Raw genomic sequence first — 21,267 nt, 5'->3', positions numbered from 1 at the left:
TATTTTTTGTTGTCTACATTAGTTTATTAGTTATTTATTGGAAAATATTTATACAATTTTGTTATTTTTACTTTTTGTGTTACTATTTAAATATTGCTTGAAATAAATAGTATAAAAATAGCTCACACTGAGATATTAAATGATTAAAGATTTAAATTATATTAACTACAGAAAAATGGTTTTTCTTGACTCATAAGTATATACATTTGTTGTTGTTGACTGCAACACATGGTTGCCACTTTACCTGGAAACCTAGAAAAACCCTAGAATTTGTCAATTTAGGCAAAAAAAAACCTGGAATTTGAGAAAACTTGAAAAAAAGACCTGTAATACCTGGAATTTGAACAAAAATCACTAAATAAATCTGGAAAAACCTGGAATATTAATAATTTTCACATGTTCATTAGTAAAATTTCGATTCTACTTAAGAAATATATCATATAGATAAAAAATTTCTGTCATCATCAAACATTTTTTATTAAAAAAAAACATATATAAAGTAACTTTACAGTATCTTTTCAATGTTTTTATGCTATTTTCACAGTTTCTTATCTTAAACTTAACTTTAAATTTAAATTGACCCTAAAATGTGAACTTTAAAAAACCTGAAAGAAATTTTGAAAATCTGGACAAATTTTTAAAAAAATGAGAGGCAATTCTGTGCAACATTATCATTTAGTCAGTTATCTTTAAAAAAAAATAAACGTTTCAGCGTAAAAATGGTACTGTTGATTTCATGGTAATAGCAGTCAACAATAACATGTAAATTATGTGTGGGATGTTTTTATGGATTTCCAGGACTTGATTGACGTTTTTTATTGTGTATTAACATGTGTTTCGATTATGTTGCTTACTATAAAGTTGTGATATCGATGTATGACTTTTTCTTAACATTGTTAGATTTTACACAAGAAAAAGTTGAAACTTTTATAAATGTGTTGTATATAGTATTTTTGTGACACCTTTGTGTTATTGCCGTTATGGGGTTAGATAAATATTTTCGTCACAGCTGTACCATTAATATAATTATTATGATTATTACTTACACTTATAAGATTATAAATTGCCTCTTCTGCTTAAAACCAATATATATTCTTATGCAAAATTAAATTCAGTTTTTGAATTTTTCCAAAGCATATTTTTTGCATGTTGAAAAAGTTATAACTTAATTATACTATTTTCTCTCTCACTTTGGTATTATAATAACATCAGAAGGTTTGCTTCTAATTTCTAAATTAAATGTTCTTATTGCATTAAGTTTTTTAATTTTTCTTGACCTTTTTTTGTTATTTGAACATGTTATGACATTATGTAGCAGCTGATTTGTTTTTTTTTTGGTTTTAATTGAGCCTTTTGTACAGTTACAATCAAGTACAAAATATAGATTTCATAAACATCTTCAGAAGGAGTTTTTGTTTTCTCAATGCATTTGTTTTATATCAGTTTAACAACAGCTGCTTACTGATATACTTAGTTTTACTATAAACAAAACAAAGCAGAATTTAAATTATATTTTTCTCACTATGAAACTTTCTCTTAACAATTTATGTCTTTAACAATTATATGAAATATTTAAAAACCGTTGTAGTAGTACAAGTAAAAAATAAACTTTTTTAAAGTTTTTCTTTTCTGTCTCCTTACTTAAGTCTAATTAGTAATAACCATATTAAATTGAGTTTATAACTTTTCTCTATAATGCTTTCCTTTGAAATGTTCTTTCTGCATAATTGTTAACAATTTTTTTGATTAGAAATGTTCTATAGAAGTTTTATTTCTGCTTACTAAAGTGTTATTAACAAATATTTTAATCCAGAGTTTTATTCTTATTAAAACATGCCGGGTAGTGAAAATGGTGGAGTTATTCCGGGTTACGGACTCGTTTCATACTGGGGTCATAGTCCCGCCATAGATTTTCAAGAAGGTTTGTTTATTTGTTTTATATAAAAATACTATTTAAATTATTTTTGTTTTCTTTCTTACTGAGACACAATCCTGAAATTGAGTTTCAAGAAGGTATGTTGTTTGTTTTGGAATTTACGGTATACTTTTCAGTAGTTTTTCTCTTTAAAAGAGCTATTGCAAAATGTTTGTTTACTTACAGAATAAATATACTAAAAGTATTTTCAATTAAAAATATTTTGCCTAGACAAAATTGTTTTTACGTAATCAATTTTTTAACAAACTAAAACAAATAACATATACTTGAAACTTGTAAGCTATGTGCTGCACAACTGTAAATGTTTTTCAATATTTTATAGTTTTAGTAAAATAAATCATTAATTATTGCTATTTATCATTAATATTTTAATTATACTTTTCATGCATACTTTTTAAACATTAAATTTTCTATTCTTTGATTTATTATACAACATGTTTTCTTGCATAACACATAGGTTATTTTATTTGTTTATTTCTGTTTTTATAGCTGCAATTTAAAAAAAAAAAAATAAATTTTAAACATTAAAAGTAGTTTTTTTTGCACTGATATTCGTTCCTTGTATTAAAAGAAAAAAGCCGTAGCGACTACTTGGCGATTCGAACAAAGTTATACAACCCAGCTCATTTTAACTAAGCTGCTTCACAGAACATAAACAATTGCTGATACATCGCACAAGCAGTAATTTCAATTCGCGCCTAGACAGTGCAGTTACGAAACAAGTAGACAAAACAACAAAAATTAAATTGCATGCCGCCAACAATTGCATCTCGAATCTTCCCCGACTCTCGCTGGCGTCCGTGACGGTTCTCTCTTACACGCTCCACTGATTCTCTCGTTTTTTTTTTGTGCGAAAACAACTTTTGAACAACTCGTTTGAACTCTGTCATGTTTAATTGGCTATGTAAACTTTGAGTTTGCGTTCCTTAATGCGTGAATGGTTTGTTTAAAAAAATATATAAGTTAACTTTTGTTTTTTATTGAATCTTAGCGTTTGTGTAAAATAAAATTTTGACTAACATAAGTTATGTTGATTCATTCAGCTAAAACCTTCATGATTAGTTCTAATATGAGTATTTTGTCTTTGGAAATACAAGTCCTATTTTTTTGTTTTCCTTCGTTGATTCTTTGTGTTTTGGTAAAAACTTTTAGTAAAATTCGTTTGAACTCTAAAGTTGATTATGCATCTAACAGCTTTATGTTTGCATTTTAGTGCACGTGAATGGTTTGTCTTTGAAAATAAATGTCCAGCTTTTCTTTTTCCAAACTGTTTGAACTCACAGACGTTTGTCGATGTTTTCATCTCATTTTCTTAAATACTTTTTTCATTAGGATTAAATTTTAAAATGCTTTTCGAACTCGAGTAAATAATTTGCATGTGAACGTAAATACAGACTGTCTTAATAAATATAAACCCAACGTTTTGTTTTTTTCTTTATTGATTCTCTTGCGTTTTTAGCAAAAACAAATATTTGGCAAACTCGTTTAAACTCCGTTATGTTAATTTGCTAAAAACTCTCTAATCTGAGTTTGAAATTTAAATGTGGAAATCCGACTTTTTGTTTTTCCGAACCCGGTTGAACTTACACACGTCAATATTTTAGTTTTTTTTCTTAAAACTAAAGCAGTTTCGTCATTCAGGATTAAAATTGGAAACTCGCGGGGGGATAATTTGTCCCTTTTTGGATTGTGAGCCGAAAGAATGAAGAGTTAGTTTTTAATGTCGTTTTTTGTTTGTTTATCATTTTTGTCTGTTTATTTCAAGCTTCCAAACTCGAACGAACCCGAAAGCTTGTCGAATTATGCAAACGACTACGCTTTTGATTCACAAAATGTTTTTTGTTTTGAAATTTGTTTTGATTTTCTTGCCTCTTAACGGATTTTTGCATTGACGTAAGAAATTCTGCACAGCGCATTTTTGAAGGCGATAAACAAATTGAATAAATTGTGTTTTTGGTGCAGCTGTTTATTTAGATTCAAAAGCATTTCTTGTTATTCTAGTATAAGTTGTAGAGATTAAATAACAAAAAAAGTAACTTACATTTAAATGATACAGAATAACTAATTTTGATGAAAAAACTTCAATTTTATTTTAATATATATGTATATACATCACTTTTTTATAAAACTAAAAACCTAGTTTATATAATTAAAATATTAGTTTGTATTATTATTATAAAATTGAAAATATTTGTTTTTCTATTATAAATGTTCACTATGTGATTTTATTTTATTACAATAAAAAAAAAAAAAAAATAATAAATAAAATTTAGTACATAATTGTAATTTCATGGTGAATAAATATGCAAATAGAATAAAACACCTTTATTTATCTATTTTTTACACACTTAAAATTAAAATACAGGAGCAGATACTTGGGCTTCTAAAAACTATTTCAAAGAGGTACACAATACAAGTTTGAATACACTTTCAAATTTTTTTAGCTGTATACAATAACTTTTTCATTTACTTTTGAGTAAGATTAATTTTTATTTTAAAAGTATTTTAAGGTATTTGTTGTTTTATTACTGTTAAAAAATCAATAATTTGGAAATTTGTTTCTAGCTTTCATATTTTAAGTTTAGTTTTCACCTTCATCTATAAATTATTTACTTAATTAAACATACTTTGAACTTTTTCTTTTAATTGGAGTTAAAAAAGTACTGTTGTTTTTCAATTTATCTCGTAATATGTTCTCTATGTTTCAAAAACTTTTTCATAAAAACTAGTTACTTCTTTACAAAAAAAAAATCAGTTGACTATAACCATTTAGTCTAAAAAGTTATATAGTCGATTGTAAAGTTAAAACAAAATAAAAATAATAATAACAACAACTATGTATCAGGTGTCAGTAATTAAAAAAAGAAAAAAAAACTAGATTTTAATCGCAAATTATCATTACATATATCATTGTTTTTATGTATGATTATTATATGTTTGCTAACATATGAATATCATAACATTACTTACTAGACTGTAGTAATGAAGTAGTTTAAACTATAAAGCAACCTCTTAAATTAACAATTCATGCGGAATAAAGGGACTTTATAAAGTTGATAAGCTCTTATATGAAAGCTTAAAGTGTAAACTAAAACAAATATTTTATAGAATACAAAGATTACACTTTACTTTTGAGATGTTTTTGTTTGTGTAAATAGTTTCAAATACAAACCTATATAATATGTTTTGGTTTCAAGAAAACAAATAGAGAGATCTCAACTGCTGGAGGAGAAGTAATATATTTATTCTTTCAAAAATTTACTTTACAAACTAAGTTTCGGTCAAAGACCTCTTCAGTGCTTAAATAAATCTAAAAAAAGATATGTGACAGTCATGGAAAATAGCAATTGAACAATTAAATTAAGATAAAAACAAAATATTACTGAAAATTTTTACTTAAGAAGCTAAACAAATCAAATTTTAATATTAAGACTGAGTTTTTGTAGGAGTTTAAATTTTTAGCTAAGTTTTAAAATCAATATAACAACAATACTAACAATAATCAAAGCTGTATGTAGCTTTCTTTTATCTTCTAAATAATTTACAGACTAAACATTGCTTAAGTAAAAGTGTAATTAATGAAATGAGCTTAAAATTTAATTGAAATTGGTGTGGCTTATTTTAATTGTGACGTAATTATTGAAAATTTGAACAATTTTGTGCTTTTAATCGTTATTAAAATTTAAATTTCCGTTCATAAGTTTCATATGAAAGCTTACAGTTAAAACAAACTTTTACCTTAAAACAAAACAAGTTAAATTATGGTACTAAGTTTGAATTTTTGGCAAAGTTTAAATTCTAGTTAAAATTAAAAAATCGAAGAACAACACAAATAAATAAGAATAAGGTTAATAATAATAAGTAGGCTTTAGTTAAGATGCAATTTAATCAAGCTGAATTTTATTGTGACTTGAATATTGTAAATTTAAGTAGTTTTGTGCTAATAATAGTTACCAAAATTTTAAAATTTTGCTTGAATAATTTAGAAAAAAAAAAAAAAAATTAACTTTAAGAAAATTATAGTTACAAAAATTAAAAATTAAAAAGCATGCATAAAACCTGTATTACGATTAATTTAAGTTTTGAAGTGGAGTTTTCGGAAGTGCGGGCAGGAATAAAAGAGTTCGTACCGTTTGTTTAGATTATCCCTTCTGTCTGCTTTAGCGATCGCGACCTTTTCTAATATGCAAGTACTGCAAATGCTTTGTGGGTTTTTTGCTTTGCCAATGTGGTGGATAATTTCCCAATCTATTTTGTATTCGATGTTCTTGTTTTTAAGCTTCCATATATACTTCGATAATTCTGTTCCGTTCTCTTTATAGTTTTTAAAGTCATTAATATGGTTGTACCATCTTTTTTTAAAAGTTCCACCCGTTGAGCCTAAATAGTTTTTTGTTTCGTTTTCCGATTTGATTGTCGCTTTATATATCACATTTTCAACTAAGCATTTATTCTTAAGGGGACATTTGTTTTTTGTTCGGCAGTTGCAAAGTGTTTCGTTTGGATCATCGTTTCTTGTTTTTAAGTATTTTCGATTGTGTTTTTGGATTAGTTTCTTAATATTGCTCATGCAGCTATATGAAATTTTACAATTATTTCTGTTTATTATTTTGTTTAACTTGTGGTCTTCTTTGAAATGTTTATCTATTAGTTGCAGGAAAGCTTTACCTATATTGGTTTTTACTGATTGACAGTAGGGTGGGTTGAAGTAGATTGTTTTTCTTGTTCGTGCTGGCTTCTTTTTGCTTTGGTTGTTTTGGTGGTTGGAGTATGTGAGTTTGTCTTTGAAATTTGAGTTGGTTAAAGCATTTTGGTATCCAGTTATTGATTCATTGAAGATTTCTTTGGTTTTAGAGAGTCTATTGAGTCTTTTTTCGATCATTTTTGGTAGGTTCTTTTTGATAATGGACGGGTAGTTCGAATACTTGTTAATATAATTGGTGCTTGAGTTTTCTTTTTGGTATGGTTTAAATGTGTTATTAGCAGTGTCTAGAGATATATCTAGGAAATTGCATTTATTAATGCTTTAACCAACTCAAATTTCAAAGACAAACTCACATACTCCAACCACCAAAACAACCAAAGCAAAAAGAAGCCAGCACGAACAAGAAAAACAATCTACTTCAACCCACCCTACTGTCAATCAGTAAAAACCAATATAGGTAAAGCTTTCCTGCAACTAATAGATAAACATTTCAAAGAAGACCACAAGTTAAACAAAATAATAAACAGAAATAATTGTAAAATTTCATATAGCTGCATGAGCAATATTAAGAAACTAATCCAAAAACACAATCGAAAATACTTAAAAACAAGAAACGATGATCCAAACGAAACACTTTGCAACTGCCGAACAAAAAACAAATGTCCCCTTAAGAATAAATGCTTAGTTGAAAATGTGATATATAAAGCGACAATCAAATCGGAAAACGAAACAAAAAACTATTTAGGCTCAACGGGTGGAACTTTTAAAAAAAGATGGTACAACCATATTAATGACTTTAAAAACTATAAAGAGAACGGAATAGAATTATCGAAGTATATATGGAAGCTTAAAAACAAGAACATCGAATACAAAATAGATTGGGAAATTATCCACCACATTGGCAAAGCAAAAAAACCCACAAAGCATTTGCAGTACTTGCATATTAGAAAAGGTCGCGATCGCTAAAGCAGACAGAAGGGATAATCTAAACAAACGGTACGAACTCTTTTATTCCTGCCCGCACTTCCGAAAACTCCACTTCAAAACTTAAATTAATCGTAATACAGGTTTTATGCATGCTTTTTAATTTTTAATTTTTGTAACTATAATTTTCTTAAAGTTAATTTTTTTTTTTTTTTTCTAAATTATTCAAGCAAAATTTTAAAATTTTGGTAACTATTATTAGCACAAAACTACTTAAATTTACAATATTCAAGTCACAATAAAATTCAGCTTGATTAAATTGCATCTTAACTAAAGCCTACTTATTATTATTAACCTTATTCTTATTTATTTGTGTTGTTCTTCGATTTTTTAATTTTAACTAGAATTTAAACTTTGCCAAAAATTCAAACTTAGTTCCATAATTTAACTTGTTTTGTTTTAAGGTAAAAGTTTGTTTTAACTGTAAGCTTTCATATGAAACTTATGAACGGAAATTTAAATTTTAATAACGATTAAAAGCACAAAATTGTTCAAATTTTCAATAATTACGTCACAATTAAAATAAGCCACACCAATTTCAATTAAATTTTAAGCTCATTTCATTAATTACACTTTTACTTAAGCAATGTTTAGTCTGTAAATTATTTAGAAGATAAAAGAAAGCTACATACAGCTTTGATTATTGTTAGTATTGTTGTTATATTGATTTTAAAACTTAGCTAAAAATTTAAACTCCTACAAAAACTCAGTCTTAATATTAAAATTTGATTTGTTTAGCTTCTTAAGTAAAAATTTTCAGTAATATTTTGTTTTTATCTTAATTTAATTGTTCAATTGCTATTTTCCATGACTGTCACATATCTTTTTTTAGATTTATTTAAGCACTGAAGAGGTCTTTGACCGAAACTTAGTTTGTAAAGTAAATACAAACCTATGAAATAAATTTCAAAATCAGTTACTTTACAGGTCTGAGCGAAGACTTTAAACTAGATATTAAAAGTTTAATTTTTCTATGTTAAATTTATAAGTTCGCTAACATTATTCTACAAACTTTTACATTAAAGTAATTTTCGCAAATAATTTTTTAGCTCTGACATAAGTACTATAAACACCTATGTTTCTAAATTTCTATGGTAATTTTGCAGTTTAACCATCATTATACTACAAATAACTAATGTTAATAATGAGCATGTAAATAAAGAAAACAAATGTTAACTAGCCTTTTACATGAATATAGTTCTTATTCATGAATATATAGAATTATTCACAATCATATACAGGTCCGAGCGAAGAAATACTATTTTCAAATGTTGACTTTATAAGTTCGTTAACATTTAAGCATAACAACACAATAAGACATTAAACGGCACAATAAATATTACAACAACTATTAATCACAGACCTGTGTGAAGACCTTAAACTGGAAACTGACAGACACGGCAACGAGATACTGAACGTGTTGATGGTCGGCAGCGGTGACTGCCGGCACATACTTAAGACCATGGCTAAAATGTACAAGCACAAGAATAGAAGCATTCATGTTTGTTTTATTATTATTATTTATTTATTATATTTTGAAAATAAGGCTTAAATGTACAAGCACAAGAATAGAAGCATTCATGTTTGTTTTATTAAATTGTTTATATTTATTTATTATATTTTGAAAATATGGCTAAAATGTACAAACACAAGAATAGAAGCATTCACGTTTGTTTTATTATTATCATAAGTATAATTTATTATTATTTAATATATTCTGAAAACCATGGCTAAACTGTACAAGCACAAGAATAGAAGCATTCATGCTTGTTTTATTATTATTTATATTTATTATTACATTTTGAAAATATGGCTAAAATGTACAAAAACAAAAATATAAACATACATGTTTGTTTGTTATTTTTGTTTTTATTGATTATATCTTAAAACCATGGCTAAAATGTACAAACACTAGAATAGAAGCATACACGTTTGTTTTATTTTTATTAAAATTTTGTTTTTATTTAATATTAATTTATGTGTCAAAAACCATAGCTAAAACGTACAAACATAAGAAGAGAAGCACACGTGTTTGTTTTACTCAGATATCTTTATAATTAATTTTGTTATATCTTATTTCTTTATTGTAAAGTACAAGTTTGTTTAAATATTCATATTTGATTCATTGAACCACTAAAATATATCCTTGTTAAGTTAATTGTACAAAATATAATTTCTATCTCGGAACCCATAATAAAATAAAGTCGATTCAAAAGAACTTTTTTTTACTGCTAATATGTATTTTTTTTATAAAATTCTATCAAATATAAAGTTTGTTTTGAAGAATGTAAAGATGCACATTAGTAAATATTAACACTTTTGCAATACAATTATTACACAGTCTCTAATAATATATTATGCGAAATAATATTTATAATAAAATGTTATCTTCTACAGATACACACAGCTATATGTTCTAGAATATTTATAATACTTTTGTACAGATGTACAAAATATGATAATAATTTTATAATATTTTTATACAGATATACGCAATATAGTAACATTTTAATGTTATTTTTAAGAATACAATACACATTACAGATATACACAATAGAAAGCAATATGGAATCAGTTGCCCGCCACATCCTTCTACTGACTCTAGCATTAGAACCTAAAGAATTAATGGGCATCCAAGGTATTAACATTGTCAATATTTGTTATTTAAAGATTCCATTAAAAGTGTTTTTAGTTTTGTATTTTCTTCTTAAATAAAGCTTTTACTTTTAAAATTAGAAATTTTATTTCTGATAATCAGTATGTGCACATATCAGCATTGCAAAGTTTTATAACTATTTATGGTGATAACTCCTTGAAGTGAACTTACATCTGGGTAGATCCCACATATGCCCTTAATTTCGGTAACATAACTAAATGAAAACCAATGCTATCTAAACAGAAAAGACGGAAATGTTCATGGAGTTGTACGGGAATACCCTGTTGCGAGACGAGACATCCACATACCTGAAGAAATCATCGTTCTGCTTGGAACAGATGGTAACTGATCTCGAATATGCCGATGAACGAATGCCTTGTTTAGATTTGTCTCATTTGAAGGTGATTATAGCATAATGCTATTTATATTAATCTTAATTATAAATTTAAGTTATTTATATTCATGGTGGTTTATAAAAAAATAAAAATCTTTTATGCAGCTTTTAAAAACATTAATTGTATTTCGACAATATGTAAGTATATAGATCTGTTGTAACGACATTGCGTTTAAATAAAAAAAGGCGCTAGAGAGTTTTCTCAAATTAGGGACTTTTTTATCGCTTTGTTTACTTCTTGAACTGCTTTAGCATGACGTTCAGTCAGTTGCAGCAAGCCTTTCTTTAAACTTCGTTTGTAATCGTGAGTATTGTTTATTCTTTTGCATGTTATTTCTGTTTCTCTAAGATAAATTGTACATTTGAATTTGTTTAGTGTGAAATATTGTATTTGTTTACATAATTTTGAATAAAATAAGTTGCTTTAAAGATTGCTAACATTTTATTAAACTCAGTTGTACGCTTAGTTTCACATAAGATTTAATAACTTAAGTATAGTTGATTAGACTAAATAAAGATCGCTAACAGCTTCATTATATCTTAACATACTTAACGTAATCATAAACTACGTAACTTACTAAATTTGTTGTTGGCCATAGTTAGACACGTTCCTCTGGCTAGTTAATAAAATACAATCGATATATTAGCAACTCCCTCAGAATAGCATTATGAGTACAGGTAGTCGCAGTAAGCCTAAGGTTAGTGATAATGATGGCATGTTCTCCAAAGAGAACATGCAAGCCGCTTTTAGCGAGACCACAGAAATCAAGGCTCGTAAGAGCAAGAGGTTAGAAAAAGCGGGCGTACCCAAACGTCCAATCGACCCGAATTACTCTTCATCGCACAAATAGAATACTACAGGCCAAGTATCCCCACAGCGAGAAAGATACTGTATACAATAAAATTATATAACTACAATCAAGTTTACTCATTGAAATTTGCGACAAACTATAACTGTTAAAATTTTAAATGCATATGTACTGGTAAAGGTATTTGTATAAAATTAGCCACTTTTCCACGTTGCCATGTTCGTTTCATTTTAAATTTTAGTTGTTTGCAGTTGATGGAGATAGACTTGCTGCATTCTTCATTCAAATCGTGGCGCAACACCAAGGAAAAGTCAAAAATCATGACAACTCGGGATATGAGAGAAAGAAGTTTGCTAAGTCACCGCTATGATTCTAGAGAGAGTCACTACGATTGGCAGCATGTGATGCAACTACATCAAAAACAAGTTTGATTGAATATTTTAATACATATTAAGTATTACGAGGTACAACTCGAGAGATTTGTTTAATGTTTAAAATTTTTTATAATACGATAGGCAATCGATGATGCAATTGCATCATGAAACAAGTTAAGTTAACATGTATAAAAATGTATCACTAGTTTATTAATATGTTGATAATTTTTATCATGATTATCAACTTATGATACAGTTACATCAAAAACAAGTGAGATAAAATGAAAAGTGTTTAACTGAAATTTTACTTTATAATTGACCATTAACTAAACTAAATTGGTAGTTTTTATAAATATTTTGCCTACAAATTTTGTTTCGTACTTGCAGTATAACAGTTTTTTTTCATTTTCAAAGTGACAGCAAAACTTTTACAAAGAAGAACAGTTTTATTAAAGCTTTGTACATTAGCAAACAAAATGGTTTAACTTAAAAAAATACTCTCCTTGATTATAAGAAATATTCTAATCTAAACAAAAAGAAAGTTATCACATTACATAAGAAATAAATTAACACTTATTTGTGATGAAAAGATTTTCTTTTTATTGATTTATAAACAAAAACAGTTAGAAATTTAACCGTCAAAACAAACTAATTAGAATAAAGGTCAATTTATTGCAGACTTATGTCATTAGTTTAATTCAGCAATTAGTAGCGATAAAAATGTATTATAGCCTGTTTTGTAATTAAGCATAATTTAATTTGAAGATATTTAAACTTATAATAGTTTGAAGTTATACTATTATAAAAAACATAAAGTACAATTAATCAACTTGTTTGTTAAGATTTTGTGCTACTTATTTATAATTGTTAATAAATTTACAGCTGTTATAAGTCATCTCTAAAACTTTAATAGAGCATTATACAAACTTTAAATTTTTGTAAAATAAAAAGGGTTCAACAAAACTCGGTACATGATACAAAAATTTTTTCATAAGTTGACTGCCGAAATGTCTCACTGAATAACAAACATACGAGCAGATAATAAAAAATTTAGACAAAAATACCAACCTGTTTTTAATACGTGATCAATTAAATGTGATTTGATTGTTTCAATTAAATTGTTTTAACACATATTGATATTTGTCTATCTGTTTGAGAAGCTTTTTAATTTTTTCATCTTCAATTTTGAAATTGTTGTGTTAACTTTTTGTTAAAATAATGTTGAAAGCAATGTTATAAAAGTGTTCCACTGTGTATACTTATTAATATTTACATTCCCAACTTCAACTTAAAATATTATCGAAATTTGTAAAAAGAACGTTTAGTAATTAAAATTCATAATAAGTTGAATGCCAACCTTCCAAAATACTTATACATTTTATAGAGTTAATCTTTTTAGTTAAGTAAGTTTTTTAATTTTTTTTTTAAATATGGGGTAAGTCAATCTTGTTGTAAAATGTAAGTGTAAACCTTTTTGTTATCATGAATTAGTTTTTGTTCAACTAAGTATTTTTCAAATTTCTGTAACCAAGTTGACACACCAGAGTCTGCAAAAGTTTGATTGCATTGGTATCAAACCATTTAAACTTTTTATATACATATAAACAATTATGTATCCAACTTTTGTAGTCAATAAATAAATAAAAAAATTAAACAATATACAAAGTCTACCTTAAAAAAAATCCAAAACCAAAAAAAGTTTACAAATTAAATTAACACCCATATTCAGCAACAATTTTACAAATAATTTTATTCAAACATAACACAGAAAACAGAAAACTTTAATAAACAGAAAAAAATAATAAAACTTTCAAATCACAAACTTATGAAAAAAACTATTAGAATTTAAACTGAAAATAGTTTTTTATCAACTTGTAACAGGCGAACATGATACAGAAAGCGGAATATTTGAGGTTCAGATTCGACGGGGTTGCATTTCAGGTCATGGACGGATTCTACCCCCACAAGAACAGAAGTTTGGAAAGTTCTGCAACTTTGAATGTAAATTTTGTTGTTATTTATTATTTTCTAAATATTCTAGCTCCACAAAAACAAAAATTTAGAAGGTTCCGCCACACTAAATGTAAGTTTCATTATTTTATTTAATATTTTACCAAAAACATAAGTTTAGAAGGATCCGCCACTTTTAATCTTGGTTTTTAAATTATTAATATGCTATAAAACAATGTCGTTTTGAAAAAAATTACCATAAATCAATTATGAGCTCTATATAATTTTAACAAAATCAATTAGAATGGCTTGACCCATTAGATCAATAAACTATATAAAAAAGAATTTCAACTTGCTTAAAAACTTGAAACTGCTACTATAACTAAAAAAATGTGTTTTGTTCCAACAGCTATATAAATTCTTTAACAATTTAAAATTTTTTGTTTATTAACAAACAAAAATATTTTTCATCTCATTATCACGGGAGGCAAGTTTTTGTGTTAGTAAATTTACAAGTAAACTCTTCAACCAATAGCGACTAATACAAAATTGGTTGCTACTATAGTTCACAAAGCGTATTTAAATATTTACGTTTATTTATGCCAACAGCAGGGTCAGCAAGCCCCGAAGAAGGTCAGAGGATACTTGGGTGACATGACCACAGGACCCTTTATCACGTTCGGCACCGAAACTGACAACAAGGAACTGCTTAAAACACAGAACGGTACCTTTGCTAAGGTTCGTTGCCGATTAGTTGTTATTTTTTTGTGAAGTTTTTAGTTGTTAAATTTTATCATCTTCTTTAAGAACTAAAATATTGACTTATGTGCTGTTATTTTTTTTTGTATTGTTGATTGATATTTATTATTAACTTTGTTTCTAGCATTAACACATTTGATATTGTTAGTTTGATCAAATTTAGTTAGTATCAGATTTTTTTGAAATAAATCTTGTGTTCTTGGTTTGTTTTTATAAAAAATTCTGATACTGAATCTAATAAGAAGGCTCAAATAACATCTATCAGATGTTATAGTTTAGTTTTTTTTAACAAAAATACAAGTATAAAACAGTTGCCCTTTTCATGTTAATTTTGTCTGATACCGATTATTTATATAATAAAATTTAAAGCTCTTAACAACAGTCATCGACACATTACAAGTATGGTTGTTTTTATACAAAATATAAATATAGTTAAAATGTATGTCACTACTTCTCATAGAGCTCAACGGAGATCACGGAGTACAATCTGAACGAGATCTTCCACGAGATATTGCACAAGACCCCGTACGATCCCAACAACCCGCCCAAAGATGAAGAAGAAGAGATGGATCACGACGGTGACACTGATGGTTCTGATGATGAGGATTCCGATGACACTGATTATGAAGAGTTTGTGTATCCGGAAGACTTTATCAGGGATGAATATGGTTTGTTTTGTTTGCAAAAATGTAATGTTTTAGTTTTAAATAATATTTCAATATATTTTGTTTAAGTTTGTTCTAGAGTTTTACTACTCAATGTACTAATTGGTTTTACCAAAAAGGAGAATGAAACAGAAAAAGTCTGTAAGCTTATACAAGTTTATTTACAGAGCCGATCACAGTGGGTAATATAACAGTTCATCTGTTGTCGGCAGCGTCCGGCCCTGAGCTACACCTCAAGGAGAAATACAAGGAGTTCTTCCACTGCATTTTCATGGGAACAACGTAAGTTGCCTTTATGTTGTAGTTTATCGAAATTTGATAACCATAAATTGAAATAACTCAAAGGTTCATTATATTTCAAATTGAAATTTTTATACTAGTTAGTTTTTTATTTTGTCAAAAACTCAGTCTTACCAGATTGTGTTTTGTATCATAAATGTTCAGTTTTGATAAACAAAGTTTAAATACGTTCATTTAGAATAAAACTTTTTGGCTTATGTAACTTGGAAGAAATAAAACTTTACAGTTTAGCGAGTTCTGTGTGTCTGAACAAAGTCAGCGCTCCGGGATGCTCATTGACTATCGAGCTTGCAAAGTTTGTTTTTAACTTGTTTTGATGTATTTTGTTTTTAAATTTAGATGTTTGCAATAACAAAACTTTATTTTTTTTCATCAAGCAGTGCACCATATTATTTCAAACACTAAAGTAGTTATACGTAATTGGTTAAAAATTTAAATATAGTTGTTTGTATAAAAACAACTGCATAATTTTATTAAAACTACTCCTTTTAGTAAAAACAAGTTTTTTACTTTGAGTCAATTTACCATAGCATGCATCAAATCCTTTGACATCTTTGAAAGACAAATTTAAAATCACCTGTTTGGTGTTTTTTTTTCCAAATAAGTGTTTTTTATTTAATTACACCTTACTTATTTATCATAAACACCAGATACTACCTGGACTTGTCAAAGGAGAGGGTGAAGTGTTTCGAGAGCAACATGAACGATTTCGCGAAGAAGCACGGATTCGTGAGGAGGGATCCATCAAGTCAGTTTCCACAGGACGGTTACGAGAACGTCTTCTCCAAGTTCGTCTTCAGGCCTCAGAACAACTCGGAAAAATAAAAACTTTGGTTTTTATTATTATGGTTTGAAAAGTTTTAAGTTACTTTTTGAATTTTGAGATTGGTTTAAAAAAATATACTTTTTAAATAACTTTGAAAGCCAAGAGTAGCTTATTTTAATTTGAAGTTAAGTTGAAGTTTTTGTTCTTAAATTTTTGGCAAAAATTTATTTAGCTCTAAGTGTTAATAAAAATTTTATTGTCAAATCATTTATGTTACCTGATACTTTTAAGAAATTAAAAAAATCTAGATAGCTCTGAAGTATAAATTTATGATTTTTATTGTTTTAGATTTAATTCACTTTTTGTATGAGATCTTTTAGTAAAAGTTTTATAAAACTTTTTTTTTTTGTTTAAACAAAGCTTTTTAAAGATCTTTCTGTTCAAAAAAATGTTTGAAGTTATTTATTCAAAGTTTTTATAAGTATTGTTCACCTTTTTACTCGAAAACTGCGGAAACTTTGAATGATTGTAAAACAAGTTTATATTTGTTTTTTTCTATACCTTTTAAATGTTTCTTCCACCTTTTGTGTTTTTTGCACAAAAATAACTCTCAGGAACGCTTTGTTAATCTTAAAATACTTCATTGTTGCATCGAATCAAAAGTTTTTTTATTCAATAATTTAATTTAGACTGTTTATCAATCAAAAAATTGGTGCTATTTTCTTCTGAACTTAATTTTGCATAAAAAATAACATCAGTATTAAACTTTTTAAATTAATCTTTTGTTTATAATTTTTTGTCTTAGTCTTTTCTTCTCTATAACCTTTTAACTTTTGAGAAAACACTTTTTTCAGTGCAAAATTTTTACAATTTAAAAAACAGAATTGTTTTGGTACTCAATTTTATCGTAGCTCCAATAAATATTCAATTTATATTATTGATAACAAATAGTTTTTTTTTTCAATATGTAAGTTAAAGTTTTTTAGTATAGCTTGAAAGCAATTTTAAGTAAAGTAGCAACTTTTTACAAAAATTTAATTTATCTTTTATAAACAGTATGTGTTAATTGTCTTTGTGGAAGATACTTATAAGATTTAATATTTTTACAATAGAAAGCAATAAGCTCTACTTTTCTCTTTGAAATATTACAAGTTTTAAATTTATCTTTAAAAAAACGCTTATTTTAAACGTTTACTTAAAATCGAAGAGTATAAACTATTACTTTCGCTTTCTAGTTGCTTTATGCGGTTACTATTAAAAAATTATTATTTTTTAGTTTATGTTAAACAAAGTTATAAAGATACATACTATCATAGTTGCCATACTTAGAGCTCTTTTGTTTGCGCTTATTTATATGTTCATTCATTGAAAGCTTTAATTAGGGCAACTTTGCATACAATCACCTTTTCATAAAGCTGTAATATAATGTAGTATATACAGTGTTCGTTTATAAAGGTAGAATACATTTCGATAAAAAAAATTTAATAAAAATTAACTAAGTTTCTATATAAAAGTTGACACAATTGTTGTAAAAAGTCGCGATCTACTGGATTACTTTGTAAAAATCCGGCTGGATCTTGATTTTCAAAATAAGTCTAGATATTACCTAGGACCAAATCTTTAAGCGTCTTCTTTTGTGGTTATATAGCTATAATAATAATTCCTAAAATTCTGACCAAATCCAATTAATTAAATACAACAAAATCTTATTAGAAAAAAATGATCTGCTATAAAAAAATGATAAGTCTATCTCAACTTTTTGAAATAACTTAAGCGTACATTTTAAATTATTATAACTTTTATAAATGGTAAAAAATTAAAAAAAATATGTATACTCTAAATACAAAAAAGTTATAATCATTGCTTTAGTTTACATCATGGTTTCTCATAGCTTTTATTCATAAAGCCCCCTGTAAAGTAATAAAAAACCTATCGCTCCCTCAGACAATATTTATCAAAAGACTACCATGGTATACGCCTAAGACGTTTCTTTGCTTCTAATCATTAAAAACATAATATATAGTGTAAGTTTCGAGTTTTTGTCCTTTGCTGCTTATGGCCCTCAACATAGCCTATTTAAGAAAACCCTGGTTTAGAACATGGGTTGGCAAATTATGACAAGGTGTACTCGAAATTTTTGAAACTTGCACTTCGGTATAGTCGACAAAGGATTTTAAACTTACACTAAAAATATTCTTTAAATTGCAATGAAGAGTCAGGTCTTCTGTGAAAACTACACATTTTTTAATTTACGATAGATGTTCTTGGACTCGTGATAAAAGTTTAAATTAAGTCGTAGAATAATTAAAGTTGATTTCAAAGCTGAATCTTGATTTAGAAGTAACAGCCTGAACTAGTTGGACTAGTAATTTGAGAACCTGGTAGATAATTATAAGAAGGATAATTTAAATTATTAGACAACAAATATTAGATATTTAAAATACTCTAAGTGCATCTTGTATACAAGTAGTTTCTGAATTTAACGTGTACAAACTATAAATCAAAAAGTAACTATAAATATAACGTGAGTTTTGCTTTAGTTTCAAAGGTCTAATAAAAAATAAGCAACGAAACTAAAATTATCTTCACTATGGTCAATGTGATAATTTTAGAATATGTCTGATAATGTAGTTAAGCTGGAAAATAAATAAGTTTCTCTGAATTTCTGAGTAAGATATATTATAAAGGTTAATTTATAATATAACTGGAAAAAGACATTATACCAAAGTAAAAAAATGTAACTAAAACAGTTTTTCAGACTTAATACTATGCTATAACTAAGACAAAAAGCTGTAGATATTTGGGAATAAATATATATAGAGATTTAAAATGGTCGGAACACATAGAAAATAGTAGCTGTCAAATTTGCACGAGAGTACAAAATTACACGAGTTAGTAGTTTAAGATAAGTCATACTTTTTTTTTATTTAGTTAAAAAAGCTTTAATATTTTGTCTTGGGTTGCCACTTGGTATTAAATGTATTTATTTTCAAAGTAATAAAAAGTTTATTAAGACTTAAGTATATAAGTCAAAATAAATTTTAGTTCAATAAATATTTGAAATTCGGGTTGGCAGCCTTTTTAAGTCGCAGGCGAATAAATAATACAATTTATATTTATTATATAACATAATATTTTATTTAAAGTAATTAATATTAGAATTCTACTACAAACCATAACTATCAATGATAGAGCACTAGTAAGTAGTTTTCATTAAGTAAAATGTCTATTTTTAAGTTTTAACTACCATTTTTTATCGTATTTTTATTTTGAAAAGTATACACTAAGATGAAAAGTACCCCGCAGAGTTGATACACTAAAACATTCAGATATTTAACAAAACTTTGGTAAAAGTTACTCTAACTCAGGGTTTCCCAAAGTGGGCGATATCACCCCCCTGGGGTCGATTTTAGTAAGTCGGGGGGCGATATTTAGCAAGGGGGCGAAAAGGGGGCGATTTTAAAATTTTGGGCTGTCATAAAATTTTTACTTTTTATTTGCCAATTTACTAAGTTTAGCTTCCTATTAAATATTGACCTTGAGGTAAAACTTAAACAAAAAAAAGATTATTTTGTTTATGTAAAATATAGAGAAAAAAATCAAGTACTTATGACTCCTACTTTCAAGTAAATTACATAATTTCATTCATATATTTTCTTATTTAACAATTACATAGATCATAGACGATCGGAATCCCTCTCACCATTTTATAACCTGACATATATGTTATTTAGGATCATAAATGGTTTGTAAAACCTATGTTATATATTATTAAATTTCTAGGTAAACTGGCAACGCTTTATACTTTGATTTTTATTGGAAATACCATGAGGTGATAGTTATACCACTTCATGATATTTCCAATGGTTTTTTGAAAAGTCACTAAGTTAGACTAAGAAATAAAACTATACAGGGTTGCCAATTTACCTAGAAACCTAGAATTTGACAATTTAGGCAAAAAAAAAACCTAAAAAATCTGGAACTTTTAACAATTTCAATACATTAAGTAGTAAAATTTTGATTTGACACAAAAAAGCTATCATATAGATAAACATATGGATCCCTTCGAAGCAGATATTTTTGAAGTAAGCGACTTACAGGAATTCTTCTGAGACTTACAAACTGATCTGAACTTAAAGTAAATGTTTCCAAAGAATGATATTAAAGCTTTTGGACTCAACAAAAACTAAGGCAAAAGTATCCAATCATTTGATAGGAATTTAGATTGTTGTTTATAGTTTTTCCTTCTAGCTATCTTGTTGAAAAAGCTTTTAGTTCAGTTATCAACATCTTGAGCAAAAGATCTAATCTAGATATTTGTAAAGGAGGCTTTATTTCACTGATTAAGAACCAGATTAGAAAAACTTGCAAGCAGTCGTGAACCTCATCCTTCTAATGATATTAGACTTAAGTAGCAGACATTATTTCTGAAAGTATATTTTATTTTATTTGATCTTTTAAAATACTTCTTATTTAACATGGTTTTTATTGTATTCAAGTAGTCTTTTTAAAATAGAAATTTTATTAAGTTATTTACTCTACAATAGCTTTGCATAATGCCTAATAAATATTAATTACAGTAGACTTCCTATTGAGTTTGCACTTTTTACCAAAAAGAAAGTGCAAATTAATAATTTCTAAAATTTAACTTAAATAAAGTCTATTACTAAATAAGTAAAAATAAAACAAAAAACACATAATATTTTATAGCTTATATAGATCTTTTTTTTTAACGAATGTTTGTTTTATGTTTTAGTTGATTTTATGTGTATGCATAACGTTATTGCATATAACATATTTAAATTTATCACTTTGTAAAAAAAAAATGGTAATTATTTTTGAGTTTGCACTTTTTGATTTTGTTCAAACTCAAGCGGAAGTCTACTGTATTTATTTAATGGTTTATGTTTTATATCTGTTAATAGTTTTATTTTGACCTCGTTAATTTTGTAGTTTATATTTGTGGTTT

At 26.7% G+C, this 21,267-nt stretch overlaps 1 protein-coding gene across 1 annotated transcript; it reads left to right on the top strand.

Moving 5' to 3' along the window:
- The first annotated feature begins 1,833 nt into the window (after window positions 1-1,833).
- Window positions 1,834-15,518, top strand: LOC145846661 (dynein axonemal assembly factor 3-like). The gene is made up of 10 exons (XM_082953334.1): window positions 1,834-1,921; window positions 8,987-9,126; window positions 10,170-10,263; window positions 10,525-10,682; window positions 11,335-11,462; window positions 11,726-11,909; window positions 13,740-13,859; window positions 14,418-14,546; window positions 15,028-15,235; window positions 15,400-15,518. Exons 1-10 carry the CDS (start codon window positions 1,834-1,836, stop codon window positions 15,516-15,518), a joined length of 1,368 nt encoding a protein of 455 aa, XP_082809460.1.
- The last annotated feature ends 5,749 nt before the right edge of the window (window positions 15,519-21,267 follow it).

Source organism: Thalia democratica, unplaced genomic scaffold (genome assembly GCF_965202585.1).
Source record: "Thalia democratica unplaced genomic scaffold, ktThaDemo2.hap1.1 HAP1_SCAFFOLD_555, whole genome shotgun sequence".
Classification (NCBI taxonomy): Eukaryota; Metazoa; Chordata; class Thaliacea; order Salpida; family Salpidae; genus Thalia; species Thalia democratica.
This window is presented reverse-complemented; position numbering and strand designations above follow the sequence as displayed.

Bases quoted from the DNA above. Each gene is read 5' to 3' on its own strand.
- LOC145846661 (XM_082953334.1), top strand. From the start codon at position 1,834: ATGCCGGGTAGTGAAAATGGTGGAGTTATTCCGGGTTACGGACTCGTT. The intron at 10,683-11,334 runs GTGATTATAGCA...CAACTCCCTCAG, and splicing joins TAGATTTGTCTCATTTGAAG to AATAGCATTATGAGTACAGG. The intron at 15,236-15,399 runs GTTTGTTTTGTT...GTTTATTTACAG, and splicing joins CTTTATCAGGGATGAATATG to AGCCGATCACAGTGGGTAAT.